A 26477-nucleotide genomic window follows, 5' to 3' on the forward strand; every position below is an offset into this window, starting at 1 on the left:
ATGCTCTATTTATTATTAGATAAATCCCATAAAAATAACTTCCGAAGAAACAATTGTAGTAACGGACAGTTTAGTGCGGCCAATGCTCGGTTTGGACACAAATAAATATATTTATAAAACATTCCTGTCGTGAAACTGCGGCTTTTCTACTTCAAAACAAGCTTTATTTGGTGCTTTTTTTTTAATTTTGGGAAAGAAAACATTTTTTCCGGGAGTTACGGTATATACCGAAAACACGGAACCCTATTTATGACCATACCAATGCGGCGCCCTATATACCGACAGCAACTGGAATAAATAACCAACATCACAATAGAGGAAATTAGGGGAAAATCTAAAACCGGATTATTTGACATGCGCTCTTGTTTTACGTATATCTTACATGGAGTAAAAATTGCGACAACTCAGAAGCGTCTCGACGAGGAGCTGTGTGTCCTACTGAGAAAGAACGTTCCGTAGCCTTAGCTACATTCTAGCATACGGATTTGCACCCGACGGGTTACACCCTCGTTGGTCATAGATGGTCTTCTGCTGAGCGAGGCTCTGGTCGGTCTTCAAAGCTTTGATGAGCGCTAGAGGTGCGGATGTAGAAACCCGAGCGCAGACTGAGCACTGTTTCGCTATGTTTCCACGCTGTTTTTGGTTTTTGGGCTCCAGAGCAACGGGTGAAGGGACGGGCCCCGGTGGTTTCGGCTCATCCCAAATGGCACCCCAATGTATGTACGCTCGAAGTACTCGATCACTTATAATGTGGCGTCATCCTGGTTGCTTACATGGTCCTAGTGTCTTCGAGTCCTGCGATAACCAATCATTCGTGTACCAATTATAACGTGCCAACCAATTAAAGTTAGATGTATAGAGCATTATTTGCATCTCTTCTTGGGACATGCCGAGGTACAGATACTGCCTCGAGCATGGACGAGTGGTTACCGCATGTGGCTGCTGCGCAAAGTCCCAGGTTCGATGCGTGGGAGCCACACATCTATATTGTGAATTTTTTAAAAAGTGTTTTCACATTATTCGAGAAGCTTCACGATTGTTCTCGGTAGTTTCAGGTCAGAATGTTCTAGGGCCGAACAATCCGGTTGGTATGTTCTCGACACTTCCCTTCTCAATAAAACGTGCTCCGCGTGGCTCTGGGCTCCCAGTCTTTCGGCAGTGTTTGATCCTGCAACTTAGCTATCATCCAGGCCTGTTATTACTATTTTGTTTTGGCACAAGTGTGCCTTATTAAACGCTTCGCTACTGCGTAAGTCCCCGTCTCCCCAATTCATCGGTGACAATACCATGTATTAGTTCACGGGCAGGGTCCTCAACGCACCTATATTGTTGGCGTCGGATACTAACATAATACTCTGAAAAAGAATACTCTGAAATTGAAGTCACAAGGTTATCTGAAAACGAAGACTCATAATAGTCTCTACGTTTCTTACGTAGGCAGGAACAGTCCTAAAACGTTAAAGCGATTGGGATGAATATAATCTCTTCATAATATATTAACTAGCGATCCGCAAGTTGCCTAATGTAAAATGGTATACACTTGAGAGGAGTTCGGGATGCAAGCCGAACCACTGCAGAAGAGAGAAAAAACTGTCCTTTTGTTTCTTTTTTGCGCAGTTTAATTTGTTTTTCCTTCTGTGACTGATGCAAGTTTATTGTTGCACAGTGAGGGATTCATAAACTTAAATTTCTGAACTAGCGTTTCTCCGCACGTTGAAATAACGATTAAAAAGACTGCTGCATATGATCTCAACTTGTGCACCATCTGTGGTCTTCAGGGATGCTAATAACGGACAGCTGCACTGCCTCATGAAAACGAGAACCCCCTCTGTTGTCTTGTATGAGTCCACGCTCGTGAATGTGGCGTTAAATTGACTGCTTCAGGTGTAAAAAAGAAAGCATAAAGATGCACTGGAGGGAAGCCCAACTTGGAAGCATGAATGGCCGCCTCCTCGATGTCTGACAGGATGCTCTCCGGTGACAAACCAGGCTAGTTGAAAACCCCCATGTTGGTGTCTGTGTTCTTACGTTTCAACAGACAGTACGCAATTGCATCACACTACCTGATGTCAGCGCGTGAATAGTGTACAGTTGATAGTTGATGCACGGCACTATTAAAATGCTCCCTCCGCAACCAGTCGGGGCTGTTTTTTAGGGTCACGAGATTTGCTCTGATGCCTAGCATGATTAAACGGTTTGGGTCTTCAGGCCGGCCATCAAACAAAAGAAACTGCTGGCCATCGGCAAGCCGAACGAAAGGATGGAAAAATGGTTATAACTATACCGTTTGGAACGGCCGGCAGCTTGCGCCGCCTAGCCTAACATTTCGTCATCCCTTTTTTGAAGTTGTATAAATTCTTTTCTAACACAACCCTCCCTTCCTTTAAAGTGTTTTTATTTCTTACTTTTTTTTTTCTGAATTTTTGCTCCTCCCGGGATCGGTTTAACCCATCCTCCAATATCCCCTTAGTTACCGCTATTCTTTCCCTACCCATTCGTCTATCTATGTCTGTGAATTTCTGTGACCCCTCCAAATACGTAGTGATCCCCCAAGAGGGTCGGACGAAGACCCGTGCACCTTAAAATTATATATTCTAAAGTTTCTGTTTTGCGTTTGCATATGTTTCATTGAGTGCCTATTTCCTGGAATTTAACTATGTCTGTTTTCGTTCTTAGCACCCCCGTTCTAGCTTCAAACAGCAATGAGCCCCTTAATGAATGATCATATAACTGTTCCTTCTTTAGATATTGTTTTTGCGCCCTGCATATTGTTAAATGTGATTTACCCTGCATTCTTTCTCTCCACAATTTCCTCTCTGCTTCCTTTACTCCCTTTTCTGTTGATAAGTTCTGATCGGCCCCATATCGTGGAATGTATTTAAATCTACTCTTCAGGGTTCGGTTTGTCCATTTAGTATTTAGACTTTTCATACTTGTATAGTTTCACTGCCCACCGTAAATTATCAATTTCAGCTAGACATTGTTCAAATTTTGCTTCACTGATCGCTTCTCTATTCTCGAAATATGCCCAGCCTATATCCCCGTGCAGTACCTCATTTTGTGTATTCTCCTCTGCCCTATTGCCAACCTACTCACACTCCTTTCCTCTAGTTCTAAACGTGCCTAGATTTCTGACCTCATACACAATACCGGATACACAAATGACAGTCCTGTCACCATGGCTTCCTTTCATACACCTTAACGACTTCATATCTATTATAATTCCAGAGTGCCCTGGGCTTCAAAATAGCTAAATCTCATTTTCCCAAATCGCTAGATTTGTGTGGCGCTGCTGGGAGGGCTTTCTTTCGTCGGCGTCGTCTCAGTAGAGGCCTTGCCATTGCTGGCATAGATGGCAATTTAGATCTTTTGAATTCTGAGAAAAAATAATGAAGTTTAATACCAGGCATTTCACCGTCTCGAATACTTATTTGATCATACAAATGCTGACTTTAGGTGATAGAGCGAATATTAAAAAAAAATAAGATCATGATGTTCTGGACCAGGCAATTAAAGACGTAACCTCCCATTAAATATCACTCGACAGTTCCCGTACTGTCGGCGATCACTGTTCGGGCAGTATCTTTAGAACTGGCAGATTTCATCTTCATTGTTTGCGACACAAAAGCTGCAACATATTTTTCTGTTTGGTAAATCGCTGATGTGGCCCTTCGTTGCCTAATGTGAAATAATGAAACAGCGTATTAATCTTGTACCTTTCTTACACATAGGGCACAGTAATTCGTTTATTATTAAAATGTTAAATAGTTTCCATTTAAACTACATTATAGATATTGTCAATATAATAAACCCATGTCATTTGCTCAATTCGTTTCAGTTTCGAAACGCGCCAGAACTTCCACCATCAATAGACATAAATATCTTACTATTTACGACTTACAATAAATAAAATTTCAGTCAAAAGCAAGCGCGCTTTCTGTGATAAAAACTTGTATGCTTAAAAAGAAATTCTTGCGGCCTGCAAAATAAATGTTTTATAGCTTACGTTCAATATAAGCATGAAATGGAAAGAGAAAACATATAACCATACATTTTCTACTCCCAAGTGGCCGCTACATCCATGAGTTGCGGCTGATCCACTCACACGGTCATAAAACATCTCCATCGTACGCGATCGTAAAATATTTGTGCAACACGGTACGAATATCCCTGGTAAATTAACTCCTCAGACTGTTCCTGAGTTTGCAGGATAGTCGCTATGAGACTAGACCGGCGACACTCCACAGTAATAGAACATGCGCGTCAGGTGCGCTCTTATAGACGCTAGGCTGAACTCAACTCTGATATGTGAAACAAAGCAACGGCGCGGTGAAAACTTTTGTTCGACGAAAAAGGAAAAGGTTGGCGGGAGGGTTTTGAATTTTTGTGTTCGGTGTAAAAAAATTATTTGTGTACGCAGAGTTTAACCTCCTTATTTCAGCAAAGGATTCATTCCGAAGAGAAGAAATGGGTTACCACGGCTTTCACAACACCTTATTGGAACAATAGTATGGTCCCCATCAAGCACAAAAACCAGAGAGAACAAAAACATAAAGGATGGATGGTTCTGGTTCTCTGAAAACCACGGTGACCCAAAAAAGTAAATGAATATGCCGTCAAGTATCTCGGATGAGTAAGTCGAGCGGAGATGCGAAAAATGGTGGCCAGCCACGGGGACCATACAAACTCTCTAAAGGAATGAACATCTTCGCTAAGATGAGTAGTTCCGAAATTCGTGACCACTACCCACACATCGTTTTCGTGTTCTTTTCAGAGTAGAGGAGGTATTAAATCCACGCATTTTTTTATGTTCTTGTTGTTTTTCGTAATTTTGGGGTTTCACGGGGACAACGCCGTTGCTCCAACTTAGTGTTGAAGACACGTATGTAACCCTTTTATCTGTTTCAGAATGAATGCTTTACTGAGATAAGGAGGTCCATCTTTGTGTACACCATTCCTTTCTTTGTTTACCCCAAACACTACACTTCATAGCTCTCCCCCCCCCTCCCGCCCTCTCCTATTTGGTGGAACCAAAGTTTTCACCGAACCGTTGCCTTGCATCCTATATCCGGGAGGGGTTCTGCCTGGCGACTATGAAAGTGCAGCTGACGCGCATGTCCTAGTACCGAGTTTCGCCGCCCGTCGTCTCTAAGAAGGGATCGGCTATGGTACTTTATTAGGTATATTCGTTTTATGTTACACGAAGCATTCACAATAGCGACTATTGAGGTGTTTCGTCTCCGGGTGTCGAAGGTCAGCAGCGACTATGAGAACGGGGGGGCAGCTTGGTGATAAAAACGGCAGAGTTTTATTTTTTTTTTAATTCATATTTATATTTCACATCCGTAATAATTTTATTGAATCATAGATTTCATTAAAATGTGCATGTTTGCCGTAAGGAAGGATTTAAGTCGCAAAATAGTACACTGTGAATCTCCATTAAGGAGCAAATTTTAACATTTGCTGAATACGTTTTACTTAAACAAATTTTCAAATGAACTTGGTTTCTTATATTGACGATGTTTCTAATGTTTGTTACAAAAAAAAAAAAAAACTAGTATAGGATTGCAGTGGCCTCCGCGTAGAAAAGTACTGTTCATAAATGCCTCATTTTCTTCTTTTGCATTAGAAAATGGAGGACAGCATCAGCAATCTGTCAAACATGAAAACATATGTAGTAGCTTCTGTGATGCTCACAATAACGATAAAATCTGCCACTTTTAACGTCCTTGAATTCAAAATCTATCAGAAGAAAACGGCATGGGATTCAACTACAATGGCATGGGGTGGGAACGTTTTTTATTACGGATAGCAAAATATAACTACACCAAAAACCAGCAGGCACTTACTATGTGCTGTTTTGACGCCGTGCAGTTTTGACGCTTGCTGCCTTTACGCGTGCTGTTTTGTCGCGTGCTGTTTTGTGGTGTGCAGTTCTGTCGCCTCCCCAGCTGTTGGGGCCCGAACTTCCAGGTGAAATGGTAGTCGTGGTTTTGCTCGACATTCCTACGAGTCCCGGTGCCGTGGCCGAAAATAAATCGCAGAAAAACCCTAAAAAAGTTAAGCTAAATCTGGTTGCTGCCTGCCTCGTCTAAAAAAAAAAGAGGAAGCCCGGAGTGCGCAGAGTCTTCTTAGCCCGCAACCGAGTGTAATGCGGTTGTACTAAAAATATTGATATTATTCAAATATGAACAAAGCAGCCAAAAAACACCAATAGAAAAATACACCAAAAGAGTTTATTGCTCTGCTATATGCGTTCTGTTTTTAACAGCGTTGAAAGCGTAAGTTTTCGATAAAGCATTTATATTACATAGTGAATTAGACTGATTTCTTTGCTGGATGGACGGAGGAATGCTTTGTTTTGTTTCCTGTGTTTCTTAATAAATTGGGTAAAATATTTTGGTAAGAAAAAACGAAATCTAGTGACTACACGTTTGTAGCGAATGTCTTTTCCTATTCCCAGTGCATTACTTGCGGTGTTTTATTTGTTTTCACTATGCCTGGACTTGCGGAACCACGAACCTTGCAGTGTTTTGTAGTTTACATTTTCTAGAAATTTAGTTGATATTCCAGGTTAACAATGTAATTGTGCTTCGTCAGTTGTCAGTCGTAATAAAAAGAATATTCTACGTTGCACAGTAAAAAAATATTCAATGAAAGAAAGTAAGACATTCTTTTATTATCCAGGATATGACTTACCTTAGAGTTTTGGGACGCAGAAATGGAATGGATTGTCAAAACCCAATAAACTTTATTATTGTTGACTGCACGGAGCTGTAAAATTTGACTGCCTGAGATTGAAAACTGAAATAAAATGCACCATTTCCTTCTACTATTTGGCATGAGCACGTACTGCTAGGTCCCACGCCGTTCTTGTCAGTCTTACATATAACAACCTTTGCCCTTTGAAATCCTGCTTCCGGTCACTAAAACATTGGTAAAACTACCAAAGTGCACCGATCTTTGTCACTTTTTTTTTAATATGATAAGGTTGTATTTATAATTCAACGCCTTTTTTTATCGGAACGAGTGAGAAACTGAACGTTTTCATGTACAGCTATATTACACTAGGTATGTAGCAGACTTGTACCGTACGCATTACAAGTAATCAAATTACTTGTAATCGATTACTTTTTGGAGTAATTTTGTAATCAGCTGATTACTTTTATTAGGCAGTAATCACAAGATTAATCTGATTACTTTTTGATGTAATAAAATTACTTGTAACCGTTACAGTTTGTCCACGGGACCCCCCCGTGGACAAATTGAAATGACAAAAATAAAATTTGCTTTTTTTTTTCAAACTGAAAAAAGCAAGATTTTTGCGGAGCTGTAGGAAACGAGGTCAATCTCTCTCTATGAAAAGTTTCTGGGAAATGTCCGTTTTTCTTTGTTTTGCTTTTTTCGAGCTGGGACTGGGAGTGGGAAGCCCCAGGGAAGCCACAGTGAGTGACAAAGGCCATTCAGGGCGAAGTTTGAGGAAGCAGAATGTAGCTTTGCGAGTCCTTCGTTCAAACTAGCCCCCTCACGCATGCACAAACAGAAATAAAAAAAATAAAAAAATCCTGCTTAGGGTACCTACACGCAGCCCGTAGGAGAACCAGAACCGAAGAATGTCTAAAGCGGATGCAAAATATAACAAAGGCAGTTGAAATATTTCCCCATTTCCCCTACGTGGTGTTCGTGACAAGCAATGTTTCGAGTTGAGAAGTGGTCGGGGCGATCTATTCCGCTAATGGATACTACACATGATCCGTTTCAAATCCTGGAGCTGTTGCTCTTTTGTATAACATGCGAGCTCATCCACATGTGAATAATAAAATGAGCGACGCAAACTTTGAGGGACAACCCTTGCTCAACCTTAACAAGATCTAGAACCCCCTCCGCTCCCCCTCCCCCCCCCCCCCCCACACACACACACTGGCTAACGCCCAAATTATTAAACGTCTTCAAACGAATTCTATGATTGTGTCCGCATGGTGAAGGTGCAACGACCACGAGGAGGGAGCCAGTTTTTCTTCTTCAATACTTGTGCAAATGTGAAATGTAGGTTGGAAGTAGTTCATTGTTATGAGCGCTAAAGATGTGTCTTCACACAATAAAGTAATCGAAAAAGTAACGATTACTTATTTAACTAATGTCCAATTACTTTTGCCGTCGAGTAATCAAGTAATCGAATCGAATACTTTTTAGCCAAGAGTAATATTAATTGTAATCGATTACGTTTTTTTAGTAACGTGTACAAGACTGGTATGTAGCAGCTAAATGTTTTCAAGCTAAATACCGAAGCGTTAAGAAAACAAGTGCTTTAAGCCTAAACGTTTAAAAATGTGCGACCGTTAAAATGTCTCATTGATATAAAAGTTTGTCGAAATATCAATGAAAACCAAATACACAAGTATATAAAAAAATCGCCGGCCTAAGAAAAAAAAATTCCTGCCGAAATGCCCCAATATAATAGAGGCCTAATATTAAAATATTGCCATAATTACCGGGATTTCGATTTCGTTTAAACAAAAACTCATAGAGTAGCCTAAATTAATCGTCACATTCCACTGGGGCCTATCAGATCCCCCCACCACCCTAGTTTTAACACGTACAGCCGTCGATTTTGATTTTGCGTCATCGTGAAAGCGACATGGATTTACGCTTATTATACCTATTTCTTATTGGTCTTCACAGAACTGTACAGCCCGTTTTCACACGCCGCATATTCAATATATGCTATACAGCGCCAGATGGATTAAATACTTTATTACAGGCTGAACAAGGAAACAAAAAGTGCAATAAAAGTATGTATCCTTAGAGGTAAGAAAATCATGTTTTATACGCGTGTTTAAATGTCGTATAAGCAGCAAGGCCATGAAGAAATCATATTACGCCAATCGCCTAATGCTTTCGATATGATACATAAAGGTAAATGGGACTGCGCTTTTGCCAAACGTTTCGAGGGTCAATCACAGCGCTATTCAGAATTTTAAGCCAGCTTGATATAACCCAAAGGGGTTATATAAAACAAAATAGTGAGAAAAAAAAACGCGCCCAGTTGACACGCGCTGTAAAAGAACGAATAGGTTTAGACCTCAGGTTATGTGCGTATTGTTTCTTGTGTCCTGTAGTTAGTTAACTCATTATCCTTCATATAACAAATATCGAAAAATCTACTAATACATGCGCGGCGATTCGTCAGACTCAGGCATTAAAGCGAAAGCTATGCCAGCATTCTCGCATCAGGTCCACATATCAGCTTACAATAAAAAAGACCACCGGCGTCGCAGCTACCGCGCATTTCTCAAGTTATGGTATTATTCGGGATCCAATTTAACTTCACCTGCTTACCTTGCTCTTTCATGAGACACGGCAATAATATTTCTTCGACTGATCGAACAAATTTATGATAACTTGTGTGTTGAAAAACTCGACCCTCAAAAACACTTGCCGGAAAGTAAATTAAAAAGAAAGCTCACCGAACAAGTGTTAAAGTACAAATCCTCACCAACGTTTTCAGATACCCCGACCAGCTATTCCTGTTTTTACCTATGCAATTATAAAGAAAAAACTATTTTTGGCTGTTACTTGACATAAACTGAGATAAGATAATAACTGCCAGGAACAGCTCGATCAATAAGAACTATATAAGAATTGTTCAAGGTACTTTTGGTTCATTGAAAATAACGTTTATTTAGTCGAGCCCCTGAAACCACACCATTCTTCTGCCTTTACCACTTGTGACATGCCTTTGTAAAGCTAGAAGTCAACACTGGAGTAACTAAAGTAGCTACGCTTCTATGCTTTAATACGGTAAGCCCACACACACCGTTTTCAATTGATTCTGGAGGTAGTTTGTGAAGTTTCGTACTTCCTTTACCGTGAAATAATATTCCTTTTCCAGCAGAAAAGTTGCTGTGGCCAATGTGTGATCTTCCTGACGGCGATCATTTTGATCGTTTTCTGCCTTCTAAACGTTTTTTTCTTGAAAACATTTGACGCCTATCCGTCTTAATCGCAGTTTAGTATGGAAATATTTACGCCGGGTGAATGTTTGACCAGGTTACCGAACAGAAGGGAGATTCTTTCTGGGTATGGTGAAAAATGTGTGAACATTTGTACCGAGAGCATTTTTCTTGTGAGCAATCCCTCGTTGAGTTTTTGCCCATTGCGCTGTTGCTTGGTGTGATTTCACACGGTGTTCTTTTATCTTCTGTGTTTTCTCTTTTAAGCTTTTGTCCAATTTGAGAAACCACAAGGTGGAACGCTTAATCCTGAAGAAGTGCAGCCTCTGTTTAAAAGGGGTACATCCGCTGGAAATAACAGAGCTTTGTCACTTCGTTATGTGTGTCTGCTTAATTCTGGGATTATCTATGTATCGAAGTAAAGCAACCGACACTCACCAAACAGGCCACAGCGGATAATTTCCTTCTGTTTTTTTGTTACACGGCGTTCAGCAACCCGTTTCAATACTGCAGTCCTAATGTAAGTATCTTTATTTCTGGTACGCGGCGGATGAAACTTAGTACTTGAATTTTTACCAAACAATCGTTCTTTTTTAATACAAATCAGGACTTGGTCTTTATGTACCCGTTGAAATATCTCACGAAAGAACATATGCGTTTGGCAAAAATCGACTAAATTGCATTTTGAAAGCAACCCCGTGGTCAGTCCGCGATCGGGCATCCAGGTACGATTCAATGGCGTGCCCGGTCAGTATGCCAGCAACGGGAATGTAGATGCTGCATGACATGTCAGAGAGACAATCCTTGCCCACCCCTCGGAGAACCCACCCTGCATTTCGTGCCCCAACACCCATAAACACGAATAGCTAGCCCATGTCACCCAAGTCAAACTGGCCATTTATGTCACCAAATCTCACAAAGGGGCGAAGGTTCTGGCTAAGAAGGCGACCACGGGATTCGACAATGCCAACGATCTGCGCCTGAAATGGCAATGTTACCTATCCCAGATCAGGCCCCCCCCCCCTTTTTTTTTTCTGAAGCCAACCCAACGCAATCTTTTCTCCTTGGAAGCAACCAATCCTACCTCGTATGGGACACATCTTGGAGTGCCCTGAACTGCAGGCCTACCCGGAATAAGAACCGACCCGCACATATTCGCTCATACAACCAGTGTATTCGGTTACAACCCAATATATAGAGCTACCCCTCTCTGGGCGTATGCACTCGATGCCAAGATCTTAAAAGAAACCTCCCCTCCTTCCTATTTCTTTAATTCTACCCTACATATTTAGCCAACAAGTCTACCTTTAAAAAGAAATTAATGATGATCATCATTAATGATCATCTTGTGACTTTACGTGTATTTGTCTGCATTATGGGCATAGCTTGAAAATACATATTCATACGTTTTGCGGAGTAGCACAGGTCTCAGAAGAAAAAAAAAAGAAAATACGATATGAATGTGACCAGTCAGAAAATATGCTTAAAGATGATTTAGTGTCAGACTATATTGTTAAACGTTATTGATCCAAAACTACGTATATGATATGAATATTTTAAAAAAACATTCAGCATTCTACTGACAAGCACGACGTTTCGCATTGTTTCTGCGCATTACATTGAAACCGTTCAGGTACCTACAAATTTCGGTCCTCTGATTCTTCTAGACATGAGATGGCGCAAATGAGCTCGCCGGGGGCCGAACGAAGGTTCGAGGGCCAGCCGTTCCGCAAGGAAGGGTTTCGATGGATTTGGAAGAAAGGTATATTCCATATTGCAACCTCAAAAATGTCAAACCCACAAAATATCTTACAATAAATCCATAAACTTTGAGCACAAGTAAAAGATACATGTTTAATTCACTTTACTACTTTTTATGTGAACTACTAAATTAAATGAAAATAAGTCAGTAAAACGCTTGTTTTTTCCCGAGACAATCCTCCAAGCATGGCATCTTCTCCTTGCTGTTACCGCCGGTTGCAGGTTTTTTGCGATACCTGCCGTTGCGCACCTCTATTGTTCCGAATTTGGTTCGACACTGTGTGGCAGTTCGAAGCTTTAGGAAGCAGACTCAAAAACGTTCTACAATATTATGTTCCTCAGTTTTGGAAGGTGATCTCCTTGACGTTGCTGTCATTTAATAAATTTACATCAGTCAATAATTTATTTATTGTATTTTTATAGCCCCCCCCCTGGCCTCCTTTACGAGTAAAATAAGCTTCAAAAAGCCAGTCGCGCCGCTTAGTATATTATATTCCATTTTATGTGCAAGCTGTACTGCGCCCATTACATCTGACAAACTTAAATAAAGGCGTTAATACATTCACATATAAATGAGTTGAAGTCATCAGGTCAGGTCAGGTAAACTTTATTGAGCCTTTATCGTACAAGGGGGTCGGACCCTTTACGGTCCGAGTCTGGTACAATCTTTAAACTTGGCCCGGGGGAAGGGGGATGAAGGAGGATCGTTGAGAAATCTTTGTGCTCGAGTTGTTTTTTAAGATGCTCGAAACGTTCTTCGGCCCTTTCTATGAGGAGAAGTTGTATTTGCTTGTCTTCTATTTGTAATAAAGAGGTCCAGTGCGGGATCATTGTGGTTAACACAATGATCCCGCACTATTATGGATGATTCTACTATTATGGATGTTAACATTTCCGGAGGAGCAAAGTTGGGGCACTCCCAGAATATGTGTTCGAAAGAGCCGGGCTGGGGTGTGTCTTCAAGGCCTGTACATCTTGTGCAGGTACCATCGAAGAGGTGCGGGTAGATCTTGTGGTAGCTCCGTGCAGTTGGTATGGCGACTGCTTGTAATCGTCGCCATGAGCGTGCTTGTTGGTGGGTGAGCTCCTTGTGTGGAGGTGGGAGTGTTCCTCTTCGGTCCCTGTAGGCTGGTAGCTTCACTGAAGGATGTGTTGAAGTCTTCCGAGGGAGGGGAATCGTAGTTGTGTTCTCCGGAAGCTGTCCATCCGGCTGCGACGTCGTCTGTTTGATAACGCTCGAGACGCCATCGAATGGGCGGCTTCGTTTCCAGAGTGATTCGAGTGCGCTGAGACCCATATAACCTTAAACTTGCTGTCACTTAGTGGTGACCCGAAGCTACTTAGAAGTTTCCTAGCCGGGGTGCCTATCCTACCTCGCAGGTAGTTCACAATGGCAGTTCTTGAGTCTGTAGTTATGGTACTGTCGTCGGCGGTTTTGGCTGCAGCTAGCATGGGTAGTGCTACCGCGGCTTCCTCCGCTTCGTCAATGTTAGCTGCAACAGGCGCAACATGACTGTGTTCAAGGTTGAAAGCTGTGATCACATACTTTTTTTGGTTGCCCAGGGTACGGGCTGGCGTCCACATGATAAACGGTGGTGTCCCCGTTATGAATCTTATTGAGGGCTTGTGCTCGGGCTTTCCTTCTTCCGTTATTGTGTCTGGGATCCATATTTCTCGGAAGCGGTTTAATGACGATTCTTTTACGCCATTCCTTCGAGATGTCTCATTTGGGTGGCAGTACCTGTCCGTACTGTAGCTCGACTCTCTGGAGGGTTCTACGCCCTGTAGGCGTATGTGACAGTCGATGATGTTGCGCCTTCCTTTGAGCTTCACAGAGCTCCTGGAATGAATTATGTAGTCCCCTCTGTTCTAGTCTGTAGGTACCCTACTGAAAAAAACCATTTTAAATTCAAACGGGTGGCAAACTGGTAAATCAAACGGGTGCAAACTTGTCGACCCGTTTAAATCAAACGTGATTATGGGATACGGGTAGCCGTTTGAAACGGTACCCGCTCGAAACGGTACCCATTTGATACAGGTGCCCGTTTGATACGGGTGCACGTTTGATACAGATGCCCGTTCGACCTTGGACGCGACCACACGTTTGAACGTGCCATTCGAATCGGAAAATTATGCGCTAGCCCTAAACGGGGATCGTCTGGTAGGTTGGTTATCTTAAACTTATTTAAGACGTTCCGAAACTCATAAACCTATTTATAACATGGAGGAAACACGTAGAACAAATGTGCTCACGTAGGTGCTTGCAAATGGACAGGAAAACAGACACAAAAGATTGTTTTCAATTCTCCTCAAAGTTTATTACGTCTTCTGGAGACAAGTAAAAACGTGCAAGCGATCTGTGAATTGTGAGAGGCACTCTAAGCTATTATACAACTGAGAAGATAGCAAACCAAACAAGAACCGAGGTAATTCTATACTATGAAGGTAGACTTTCGGGAAATTATTCGCCCGGCTGCCGCGAGAATAGTGGCTGTATAATTATATAGATAATCTGGAAGAGCACGAGTAGAAGAACGGTCAATCGTTGCCAGGAACAAGGTTGCAGTGCACTTACCATAAATATAGCGGACTTGAAAGATGTAATCCCTGATATTTGTCGACACGGTCAAAGCAGGACAACCACACAAACACAAATGAGAGGGAACGGCTTCTTGGAAGTTTCAACACGATGTGGCGCACAAGCTGTCAGTTGCCGAACCCAACCAAACCGCAAGAATTCCTGACTTCTTTGAAGAATCGCTTGTTGCCGATATAGACGTAGGACGTTTCGAACACTGATAGCTTTGGTGCACATCCAATACGTTGTCGAGAGACATCCTAATACGCTCCGGGCGCTGGTGTTTTGAAAAAACCCGTGGCGCCATCTGTCCGTCGAAATAAAAACTACTGGTATGTTACCGCGGTTACCGCCCTTCCCGACTGCTTTCGCGTTAGGCTTGCCAGGGGTAAAGTGCAGGCGTACTCGGCTGCTTTCGTTATGTCGTCCGCAACAACGCAGTCGAAAAAGCGCACTTCTGTTTATTGCTGTGTTTACGACTGTCACAACAGCTTCGGGAACACAGCTGGGAAGCTCCCAGTGGTTGAGTTTTACCGCTTTCCAGCAAAGCCGTACGAGGCAGAGCGTCGACGGAAATGGGTTGCAGCGGTGCGGCGCGCAACGTAAGGAAACCTTTTTTTTTTTTTTTTCGCTTCTCGGTTTTTGTTTGCTCTCCATGATACAGAATTGTTTCTCGCTGGCACAGTTAGACACTGCATTTTTGTGTACAGCGGAGACGGAGACTCCTGGGAACCCGCGAATAGGCAGGCCAGGATTTGCAGCTGCCACTTCGAAGGAAACAAAAAAAAACTCCATCGCTCAGCACCCCGCTTACATCCCCACGATCTTCCCTCCGTCGTACAAGGCGAGATACAATGTGACGACAGACACACAACTGCAAAGATATGCAATGTGACGACAGAGACACACTGCTCCATGTTTGCACCACCCACGCACGCCAGCCTTGCAGGTGCACCTCGCGCCCACGATGAGTCTCGGGTGCGCTGAAAGCTGCCGTAGCAAAAAAAAAAAAAAATGTGTGTTATGCACGGTTGAACCGAGAAATCAGAACAACAACAAATGAGGAGTGGAGGGGGGGGTACGCGAAACCGAACCGGGTGGCACGCTCACCTGAAGCCGGACGTTTTAAACAGCAGACTTCATCTGCGCGAGGCATTTCCCTACAACTTCGCTGGGAGCTGTGGAATGAAGGACTTCTTCTTTCACGCCAAACACGTGACGGCCCGCATAAAGTTGCTCCCCTAACTTCAGTGACTTTTCTTTGAAATATTTTGCGATCTCGTCAATCCTTCTGAAGCCGCAAAAGAGCACCGTCGGATCGCACGTGCGAGCCGCCATTTTCAGATGAGAACATACCAATCGTTCTTAGGTCGACCACGGGCGGCGCTGGGGAGCGCAAGCGACGGAGTTCGAGCTGGGTCTGACAACAAGCAGACAAAGAAAAAAGCGGCTGCTAGGCGCACCCTTCCGGCTCTCGATGCTTATCAGCGTGTAGCTCGGGCGTGGCTGCGAGTCACGTGACGGGTGACAAGAGAAGAGGGAGGGGGCGAGGACCACAGGGACAGTCCCTCTCCCTCTCCCCAGGCATTCCAGTGAGATGTGTTTTTGTAACCTCGAAAAAAAAAAAAAAAAAACACACGCGCGCGCGCATTTTAGCACGCTCGAACCTTGGGAATGGCGGCGGGGCGGCAAGAAGCTCGGCTTGCGCCCGAGCGAAGAAAATACTCAGCGCGATCTCGTAGTTTGACTGCTGCAACGGCGGGCGTGCTCTCGCAATGCTCGATGTTCTTGCAGCCGCGTGTACGCGTGCTACCTTCGCGGCGTCTTGACTTAAAATGAAACGGAGTCTAGACGAACATTCTTTCACGCGGTCGCGTCTTCTGCGAGAGAGATTCGAGCTGAATAAGTAAATTGAGGCAACAAAGATGAACAAAGTTTTAAAGTTCTGTCAAAAATATTGGCTCACCAACGTCGCGCGTTTACGTGAAAAAACAACAAAAAAAAGGTGTTAGTTTTAGTTGCAGTATAAGCGATCAGCGCAATTGAAATATAAATATAGTTACTTGCATTACGCGGACGATCTGAAATCGATGAACCGGCGCTCCCAGCCTTCCGGAAACATTGGCTGCTACGGCTGAAACGCTAGGTGTGCCCACGCCGCCGATCTGTACATTCAGTATCAAACGGGCTCCGGAGAGCCGTTTGATTAAACCGGTACAGTTTGCAACATGGTCACCAGTTTGAGCAAACGTGCGACAACTTTGCCCAAACGAGTCGCCCATTTACCTAGACGAGCGACCCATTTGCCCGGACCAGCGACCCATTTGCCCAGACGAGCAACCCGTTTGACAAAGGAGTGACCTGTTTGTCCAAATAGGTGACCGTTATGGCTCATACGGGGGACCCCTTTGAGCCATACGGACGACCCCTTTGACAAACTGGTGACCGGTATGGTTAAACTGTTACCGGTATGCACCCGTTTATTTTCATATAGGCGCCAAATGTTTTTTTTCCGTTGGGTAGACGTATTCTGTGGTAACCCTAAGGCCGTCTTGTACGCTTTTCGGATTATTACATCGATTCCTCTTATGGCAGTTTGGGAGAGAGCCATGTATGGTGCAGCATAGGTAATCCTGCTTAAGACGAAAGCTTCTATAAGCCTACAGGTATCCTCTTCTCCTAGACCATAATGTCTGTGAAAGATTCTTCCGATAAGGCGAGCAACGTTGTCGGCTTGCTTACGCAAGATGCGGAGTTTCTCCATGCTCCCTCTGTTTGTATGTAGCGTCATGCCTAGTATCTTAGTGGATTCCACCCTCGGTATGGGTCGCCCTCTTATTTACACTTGAAAGTTTAGCAGAGCTTTGCCCTTCTTGAGTGGACTCCTTGCAAGTAGCGCTGAGTTCTCGGAGGCGCATTCTAGTCCCACACGGGCTGCTTCCTCCGCCACTATGTCTGCACCTTGTTGTATGCCTTTTCCATCCATGGCGGTGGGGCATTAGTCCATAGGGTAATATCGTCCGGATACATTGCACGCTTGAGATATGGGACTTGCTTCAGTCGTTGAGATATTTGAGATATGGGTATCATAGCTAGGTTAAAAAGGAGAGGGGAGAGGACAGCGCTCTGTGGTGTGCCTCTTCCTTGATATATGGCAAAGGGGTCCGACACGTGATCTCCCAGCTTGATTTGTACAGTTCTATCCTTAAGAAAGGACTTCACGTAGTTGTATGCTTTTTCGCCTAGACTGAGACGTGACATCTGTTCTAGGATAGCCGAATCTGCTACCCTCTCAAACGCTTTACGTAAGTCCAGCGCTGCTACTGCTTGCCAGCGGGCTTCTCTAGAGTGATAGTCTTTGTGAAGTTGTAGAAAGATGCCCTGTGTCGATAGATGGTTTCGGAAGCCATACATCTGGTGCGGGAATAGTCCTTGCTGTTCCATGTGTTCCTGAAGGCGTCGCTGTATGACTCGTTCTATGAGCTTTCCAACACATGATGTCAAAGATATAGGCCTCAGGTTCGTGAGGGCCAGTTGTTTACCCGGTTTCGGAATAAAGCATACTACTGCGTGTCTCCCACTAGGAGGGACCTTTCCCGTCTCCCATATACCATTGAAATATTCTGTGATGGCCGTGACAGATTCATCGTCCAGCTTCCGAAGAGCTTTGTTGCTGACCTTGTCTGCCCCGGGTGCCGATTTAGGCCTAAGGGTTTGCATGGCAGCTCTTACTTCACTTTCCTCGATTGGACGGTCGATGTCTGGATTGTCTTTTCCTGAGTAGACTCGGCTGGTGCGCTTGATCTCCTGCAATCCTGGGTGCTTGGAGGTATGTCTCTTTGAGTGTTTCACAGATGGTATCTTCATCGTCGGGTGTGTCCCTTGCGTATCTTTGTAAGGGCTTTACATTTTTCTGTTTTTGTGTTTGCTGGGTCTAGTAGATACCGGTACAAGTCCCATGGGCTCTTGGTATGAAGTTGACCCTTGAGCTCATCGCATGTTTGCCTCCAGTATCGTTCATTCAGGTATTTTGCATGTTCCTCTACATCTCGAAATAGTCGCACCGCTTTTTTTTGCAGTTTCTTGTGTATTTTGCCACTATCTTTCCATATTCGGTACAGTGAGTAGGATGCTTCAACCATGTTTTGCAATCTGGTGTCCATTGTTCTCGCTTGCGTTGGGTTGGGCGTGTCCCTCGTGGCTTCCCTCTGGTCTTCGGTAACTTGCTTTGCCCACTGTTCTATCAAAGTTATGGGTCCTCGACCTCTTCGCATTTCTCGAAAGGCGTCCGAATCCGTAACAGAGCATGTTGGAGGTTTTCCTTGTCCTTCTAGCTGAGTTCCCATTGTAATTTCCAGTATGAAGTAGTCACTGCTCAAGTTTTCTCCAGTGTTTCGCCAGTTTGCCTCTGCGATGTTAACCATGAAGGCTAGGTCAGGGTTGGTGTCTCTGTTTACACTATTACCCATCCTCGTTGGGTTCGTTACGTCGTTTAGGAGTACCATGTCTCTTAACGTGACTTGCCTATTTATAGCCATGCCCTTCTTGGAGTCTGTCTTGTATCCTCAGGTAGTGATGTAAGCGTTGAAGTCTTTTAAGATGATTATCGGATTGCTAATGGCAATTTGTGCTACCTCCGTGAAGACATCCGCAACTCTGTCCGTATGGTTCTTGGGTGGAGAGTATGTGTTGCACACGAAGAGGCTTTCATGCTTTTTCCTTCTTGGCAAGAGTTCAACATCCGATACAAAAAGCACTGTCACTCGCTTTGTGTATCAGATTCCCAGCGATATCTCTTCAGCACTGTCATTCATTATCGCTTTGTGTATCGCAAGGCCGAATGAAAGTTGAAATGTTTCGTGCACGAATGGCCCGTAGTCCTTGATGACGCGTCACCGGAACCACGTTGGGGCTCCAGCGAAGAACGTGCATCGCGCGGTTTTTGAGAAATAGTGAAACATCATAAGTGCGAAATAAAGTTCGTTTGTTCGCACGCCCCTATTCTTTATGAAAAAAAAAAAAGCTGCAACAGAGTGACGCGGATGCCTCGGTTTTTATGAGCAATGCGCATGTTTTCGTGAGAGGTTATCAGTCGATTTTTAAAAAGCGAAGAATTGCTTGCTGACGCTCTCTTTGGTAACCACCGATATGCCAGGCGTATGAATTCCGGAGCTAAATAAATTCATCACCCTGTCTGAGCAGGGCTTGTCGCAAAGTGCTACAGCCAGGTTAATCGGCCGCCCGGTGTTGACCGGGCGGCAGTGGGGCGACTGTGCGGCGACAGAAAAGCACCCCGAGTGACGGCGCTTACAGCGCGCCACCGGCGAAACGCGGAAGTCCCAGACGCCCCGCGCGAGGGTTGAAGAGCAACAAAATGGTGAGTTGGGCCAGTTGGTTCATAATGGAAAAAGACAAGCGCCGAAAGACCAGGACAAGGCAAGAAGACGACGACGTCGTCGTCTTCTTGCCTTGTCCTGGTCTTTCGGCGCTTGTCTTTTTCCATGAGGGTTGAAGACATCTTAGTAGGACCTTCACCCTTGCACCCAGGTGCATTTTCTTTAGTTCTCGAAGGCCCACCAGGTGGAGCAGCCTGTATCGATGGCCACGCGTTCCGGCCTTCGGGTTTCATTCCGTGCTGACTGTACATGCGTGGGCTGCTGGTATCATCAGGTGAATGGGTGTCCGATGGGAAGCCCGGTGTCTGTCTGTGTTGCCAATCTTGTTATGAAGCATAATGAGGAGAAAGTGCAGAAAAAAGTTGCGTTCCCGGTCAAATTTTACCACCGATATGTGGATGACACTTTCGTCATTTCAGATAAAAGTCATGCTAACGATTTTCACCGAGAGTTAAACAGTGTTCACCCCGCGATACAGTTTTCTTGCAAGGCAGAAGAGCAAGGCACGTTGCCCTTGCTAGATGTATGTGTAATGAGGACAGGCGATCTGAACCACAGGATTGAAGCAGGTGTGTACCGCAAACCATGTGAAACAGATATTTTTTATTTTATGTTCCATCACCCATTGCAACACAAGAAATCAATAGTGCGATCGTTTGTACGCATATCAAATACCGTGCCATCTAACGCGCTCCATGGCGCAAATGAGATCACTGATTTACAGGAAGCTTTAAAGAAACGTCGCAACACAAAGCGTTTTGTTGACGAGGTCAACAATCAAATGAAACAAAATGTGTAACCATACGAAAGGAAAAAGATAAGAATGCAGTGTGCATACCCTATGTCAAAGGAGTCTCCGAACCTCCCAGTCGCGCTTTGAGGCCCCTTGGCGTTTGAACTGTGTTCAAGCCACACAGGACTATTGTGATTTCCGTTTCCAAATCAAAGGACCCAGCCCCGGCGAACGTCCAGAGAGGCGTTATCTACAAGATCCCCTGCAGTGAGTGCTTAGCGTCCTACATTGATGAAAACAAAAAAAAACATTGGCGAAGGTCGGCAGTACTCGTGAGAAGACATGTGGCACGGTACTCCCGCCCCCTTCCGAGTGCTCGATTAGTGCACGCAGCTCAGGATTGTCCCGTTGACACCGTGACATGTCGTCGGTGTTCACTGCTCCTAGGAAGCATTCGTCGTCATTGTCGTCGCTGCAGCCGGAAGGGGTTTCGACGAGGGCTCTGGACAGACAGTCGGCGTCGCTGTGCTTGTGGCCTGACTTGTAGACCACAGTCATGTTGAACTCTTGTAGTTGGAGAATTCATCGAGCGAGGCGTCCTGACGGGCCCTTGCGGTTCGCAAGCCAGCAAAGCGAGTGGTGGTCCGACACCACGCGGAACGGGCTTCCGTACAAGTACGGACGAAACTTCGTGATTGCCCAGACGACCGCAAGGCATTCTTTCTCAGTCGTGGAGTAAGATTTCTCCGCCTGGGACAGTGTCCGACTTGCGTAGGCGATGACTCGCTCGATGCCTTCTTGCACTTGGACCAGTACTGCGCCCAGTCGCGCGTTACTTGCGTCCATGTGAATCTCAGTTCCGCATCCTGATCAAAATGTCCAAGCACAGGAGGAGTCTGGAGTCGTCATTTAAACTTGTCGAATGCCTGCTGCTGCTCCTCGGGCCATTCGAACTTCTCGGCGTCTTTCGTGAGGTTTGTGAGCGGTGCGGAAATTTTAGCGAAATCCCGAACAAAACTTTGATGCTAGGCGCAAAGTCCAAGGAATCTTCGCGCGGCCTTCTTGTCTGTCGGCGCTGGAAATGCCGCGATGGCGCGAGTCTTCTCGGGGTCTGGGCGGACGCCTTTGTTACTAACCACGCGGCCTAGGAAGTTCAGTTCGTCATAGTCGAACCGGCACTTTGACGGCTTGAGTGTGAGTCCGCCCTATCGAAAAGACCATCACGAAAATCCTGATGGTCTGATGGTCTGATGGAGTCGTCATTTGGGACGTCTGATGGTCTGTTGGCCTGATGGTCTGTTGGCTTGATGGTCTGTTGGCCTGATGGTTTGATGGTCTGCTGGCCTGATGGTTTGATGGTCTGTTGGCCTGATGGTTTGATGGTCTGGTCTGATGGTCGAATGACCTGTTGTATTTTGAGACGCCTATTTTTTACGGTTTGATTATGGTGGTTTCATGGCTAATTTGAAACTGTTCGAGTTGGCCACAACTTAAAAAAACACAACAATATGTGAATCCATAATGTGGAAACTTAATTATGTCATGCCTGGAGCATGACGAGGAGCATATCCCACTTAGAATTTAATTATATTGTCCACACACACTGGTAATCGCCAGCCCGACATTTGAGTACGGCAATTGCAGCTACTAATAAGAATAAAGTCAAACAAGCTGCATTGCTTTGATATTTTTATTATGAAGTTATGAAATCATATATAGTTTCGCTGGGCAGAATGGCTAGGTGGAACAGAAAACCAGAAACATTTGAGGAAGTACTATTGTGACCAATATTAGTTGAAGCGCCATGACGCATGGCGTGTGGTACTATCAGAGCCACCTGTCGGATTTTCAGTGAGCCTCTGTGTTTGCTGAGTTTTAGGCAGGTTGCTTCTTGCACTCATTGTGCCACTATGAGCTGGAAATCGGCACGGAACGGCATAGTGGTGCAACGAGCACAAGAAGTGATTTGTTTCTACCTCAGCGCACAGCAACGTTTGCTTAACAATCTGAGAGACAACTCTCATCGCGTGCCACGTGCAGTGGCGTTTCAGCTCATATTGGCTGCGATAGTACATTTGTTCAATTTCAATAGTATTGGCAACATATAAATTAAGCTAAATTAATATAAAGAAAAAGGTAAAAAGGCTACAAGATGGGGTGCAAGCGGTGGCAGACCTGCAACAGCATAGGCAGTCTGTGGTGGGACCACGCATCGGGGGAGGACAGGCAGCAAAGGGATGAGCCTGGACATATCAAGGGCAATTCAGAGATCAGCAATGAGTCCAAACACAGGACGACCATTGACATACGTAAACAGCAGAGTGGGCCTAGAAACGACTAAGGGGCAGTGAGAGTGACGTGCTTCATTGCAATTGTGTGACCATGCAACTTTTTGGAGAGTGACCGAGCACGGCCTGATGGGATGGCAGTAGCGACCAAGCAACCCAAAGCCTTTTTCAAGTGGTCGGCTGATCAACACACTACTTTAAATTTGTTTGCATAAACATTTAGATATATTAACCTCTAAATAATTTACCTATACCATCATTTAAAATAATTGCTAGTAAACTTGAGACCCAAAATAGTATATTACTTAATTAGGGAAGTTAGAGTATAGATGCACATACCTTTGTAGTGATTTCTCTTGAGATAGGACAGCTTTTCTGACAGGTACCGCAGTATCTTCTGGTGCCGGGCTGCCCTTTCAGCCTGGCGGTACCTTTCTCCCTCAGGTGTAGTCAAAAGCAGCCTGGAATATTGAAAATTTATGGTAATCATTTTTTGCAGTGCTCAGACTTAAAACAATATAGAACGTCATAAATACAGGCTGGAGGGTCATAGTTTGAGAAGACCAAGGGTAAATTAGTCTCAAACAAAAGCAGTTAAGTGGCAGCTGGCACCTAACAAACCTTCAACGTTTCTTAGTATTTACAGTGGTCAGAGATTACCATAAAAACAAAAGTACCGCAGTATCCTGATTTATGTTCCAGTCCCAATAGACAGCTCACCCTGGCTTCTGTTAGGTTCTTTTAAGCACAAAACAGGTAGCCCATGTCTATAAATCTCACTGCTAGGCTAGTGACTTTGTAAGAAATAGGAAGGAGCTACAACTGTAGATAAGTAGACAATGTACGTTGGAAACTGCTTATACTTGGTTATCATCCCTCGCTATGGCAACAGCTTAGACACGCCACAGAATTAAAAAATAGCATCATGAGCGCCAGAAAGAACAATGCAGTTCTATAAAAAAAATCTTTCACATTCCTTAAAAGATCTTCCATTCATGGCCTGGCTCTAAATTTAAAGGTAATTAAACAGTCTTTCATTGTGCACCTGCTGGAGGCCTCCGAAGCTTCATTGGGAGGTAATCTAGCAATGTTGGGGATCTTGGACGTAGTCGTGACATGGCAAAAACCGCTATGTAGCTGCACTCCACATCGGAGCAGCGCCCCTCTTTGGAGGTATACTCAACTGTTGGAGTAATCTCGCCCTGAACGCGATGACCTTGACATTACTTATCTCACACACAGGTGCTTAGATGGCTTAGTCCGCTTTGGTCCACGTAAAGCCCACAGGTGTTTCAAATGGCTAGGCTGTAACACGTCTACACCACCACTATGCACCCGAACGGCACAGCTCGTAGCCACGCCAGCTTTGCCGGATAGCCCACGACGCATCGAGCTCTCCGTTGAGTTCTTTTCGAGCACTTGCTCAAGTTTGTTGCTTAGAACGAAAAATAAAATTATCTGTTCAAAATACACATGTTATGTCTGTTATGATTGACTCATTCTTGGCGGGGTACCCCCATCACACATCCAGGTGTTAGCAGACAACCTACTAGAGTAAAATCTCGGTGATACTAACTGGTACGAATTTCGGAATAAAACAAATTCGCAAATTCCCCGGCCGAAGTGCATTGTATACGACGTGAAAATTTTTGGGTGTTCCGAATAGCTCTACGCGCTGCGACAACTGATACGAATGCGTGCTCCACAACTGATAGTGGCAAGGAGGCCACGATCGGCGACTGTAAGCTTTCAAGGCTCCGGGCGGCTGATTGCCTGTTGCTGCCAGGGATCAGCCGCACTTTACCCAAAAACTGGAGCTCAAAATTACATGCATGTTACAATTGTACCCAAAAACCAAAACTAAACAAAATGGTAAAAAAAAACTGTGCAAGGTGGCCAGCCCCATCACTATCAACACATGTTTCAAATCCAATCCAATCTGAATACAAAATTGCTTTTTTTTTTGTTTTTGCGATTTCGTGGAATGGTGTTTCTGCCTTGGAAAAGCAAAACCGATTTTACTATAAGGTTACCTCTAAAAAACAAAGTAACAGCGTTGGCAAAAACAGGAAACCGAGTGATGTTGGTGGCGTCTTCGGTGTGGTCCACGGTGACATGCGAGCTTGGTTGGAAAGACAAAGAAACCGAATTTTTTCTTGCAAGTTTTTGATGTAGGGCTTCAACAGCACATAGTGTGGGCACTTTCCGAGTATGTGCATTTGATATAATGTTTTCCACAAAGTGTATGTTGTTCAGGCGTCATTATTTTATCTGCGCAGAAGGATCGACATTTATCTGCGCAGTGGAATCGACATTAATTCATTTTTTCATCATTTGTGGGTTGATTATAACCGTGTGTTACTATCGGAGGCGTGTTAGAATCGTGTAAATTGCATACAATATATTTTCTGTCATAAATAAATGCACATTCATGCATTCCTTGTGTTTCAAAATATAAATTTTGTTTCGCTTTCGTTGATACGAATTTAGCATGAAATATTTTACGCGACTCCGCGAGATTCATATCAAGATTTTAAAAATGTTTGCTTAATGGGAGAGCCTGCACCTTGCGCTGAGTGAGTGGGGCAAACGCCCTCTATTGCCTCGCTGCCTTTGCCTTGTTGGAGAGGGTGCCGGTCACCGACCTCTCCAAAAGCACTTCCACTCACCCTATGGAAGCAGCAGTGATCTTGCAAAACATGGAGTCGCACTCTGCTTTCCGCATGTTGCCCGGATTCCTGGTTGACGTGCACACCTTGCCCGACATGGATCTGTTATAAACGAAAGCGAGAATCAGCTTCACATATACCAGTCGTTGATGCAGAGTGGTACTGTATACTCCAAGATGCATCGAAAATGCACTAAAATGATTACATTAATGAAATTTACGCCTTTAAATTTAAGACAGCACTACCCATGAATTCCTATCTTCATGGGCGTCTGCAAAGCTGATGGGCCTACAAAGCTTCATGGCATTTGCATGAAACAGGTACATAATCCCTTAGTTGCATCAAGTGAGCATGACAATAGAATGTTTTCCAGGCCCTGGCTATAAGTACAATTAAGAGCCTGGCTAGAATAATGTTTTAATAACTTCTTGTTACAATCGATTCAATCTACTGTGCTTACACTATCTCAGGAGTGGCCAAACTGAGGCTCGCGAGCCGCACGCGGCTCTTTGCGGGTCCAAGTGCAGCTCACGGCTCCCTGGAAAACGTGTCCCCTAGATGAAAAGGGTTCTAGAATTTAGAAAAAGCTACAAGTCTTGGCGGCCTGGCAACACACTACATATATACACCTGGAATGCTTTTTGCCACATAGATGCGTCGAGCGACCCTGTTTCCTTTATTGTTCTAGAAAGACTTTCAACCATATACGCATAACAGTTGTCAGGGGCAGTGACTGGCTAGTGAATCGCGTATTAATTTTTGCTTAGCAGTGGAAAGGACCTCCTGATGCATAGTGTCATTTGTTGTTATCGCCCATTATACTTGTCCTCTATGGAATTAACTGTTCCCTCCATATTGTTTCTTGTTAAAAGTAGCCCCCCCCCTTTCTTTTTTCCAGCGACTCTAAACTTTCGTAGTTTTGTCTGCAGCTCTAACTCCATGTCACTCTGGCCACCCCTGCACTATCTTAAACTCTTTTAATCTATAATATACACTGAATGAAAGTGAAAAGTTTTTTTTTTTATTTTACCATTCCATCCTTATTCTGGAGGCCGATGCTAGGATCCACGATCTCATTCTTCGCAAGGATGTCCTCGTG

General features: G+C 44.2%; 1 protein-coding gene across 1 annotated transcript; it reads right to left on the minus strand.

Annotated features, from left to right (window-relative positions):
* Positions 1 to 22106: 22106 nt before the first annotated feature.
* On the minus strand, positions 22107 to 26444 carry LOC115313376. Its single transcript, XM_040215899.3, has 4 exons — positions 26409 to 26444; positions 25379 to 25480; positions 23049 to 23170; positions 22107 to 22664 (listed from the first exon to the last, which is right to left on the minus strand). The coding sequence occupies exons 2-4, from the start codon at positions 25474 to 25476 to the stop codon at positions 22567 to 22569; spliced, it is 318 nt and encodes a 105-aa protein (XP_040071833.1). The 5' UTR covers positions 25477 to 25480; positions 26409 to 26444; the 3' UTR covers positions 22107 to 22566.
* Between the last annotated feature and the right edge of the window lie 33 nt (positions 26445 to 26477).

This window comes from Ixodes scapularis, unplaced genomic scaffold (genome assembly GCF_016920785.2).
Source record: "Ixodes scapularis isolate PalLabHiFi unplaced genomic scaffold, ASM1692078v2 PGA_scaffold7__128_contigs__length_106722199, whole genome shotgun sequence".
Lineage (NCBI taxonomy): Eukaryota > Metazoa > Arthropoda > Arachnida > Ixodida > Ixodidae > Ixodes > Ixodes scapularis.

Excerpts from the sequence above, each read along its gene's own strand:
- LOC115313376 (XM_040215899.3), bottom strand. The coding sequence starts at position 25,476 with ATGTCGGGCAAGGTGTGCACGTCAACCAGGAATCCGGGCAACATGCGG. Across the intron at positions 23,171-25,378 it reads ATCACTGCTGCTTCCATAGG|GCTGCTTTTGACTACACCTG; the intron begins GTGAGTGGAAGT and ends TCAATATTCCAG. Across the intron at positions 22,665-23,048 it reads CAAGAGAAATCACTACAAAG|GCTCATCCCTTTGCTGCCTG; the intron begins GTATGTGCATCT and ends TGATATGTCCAG.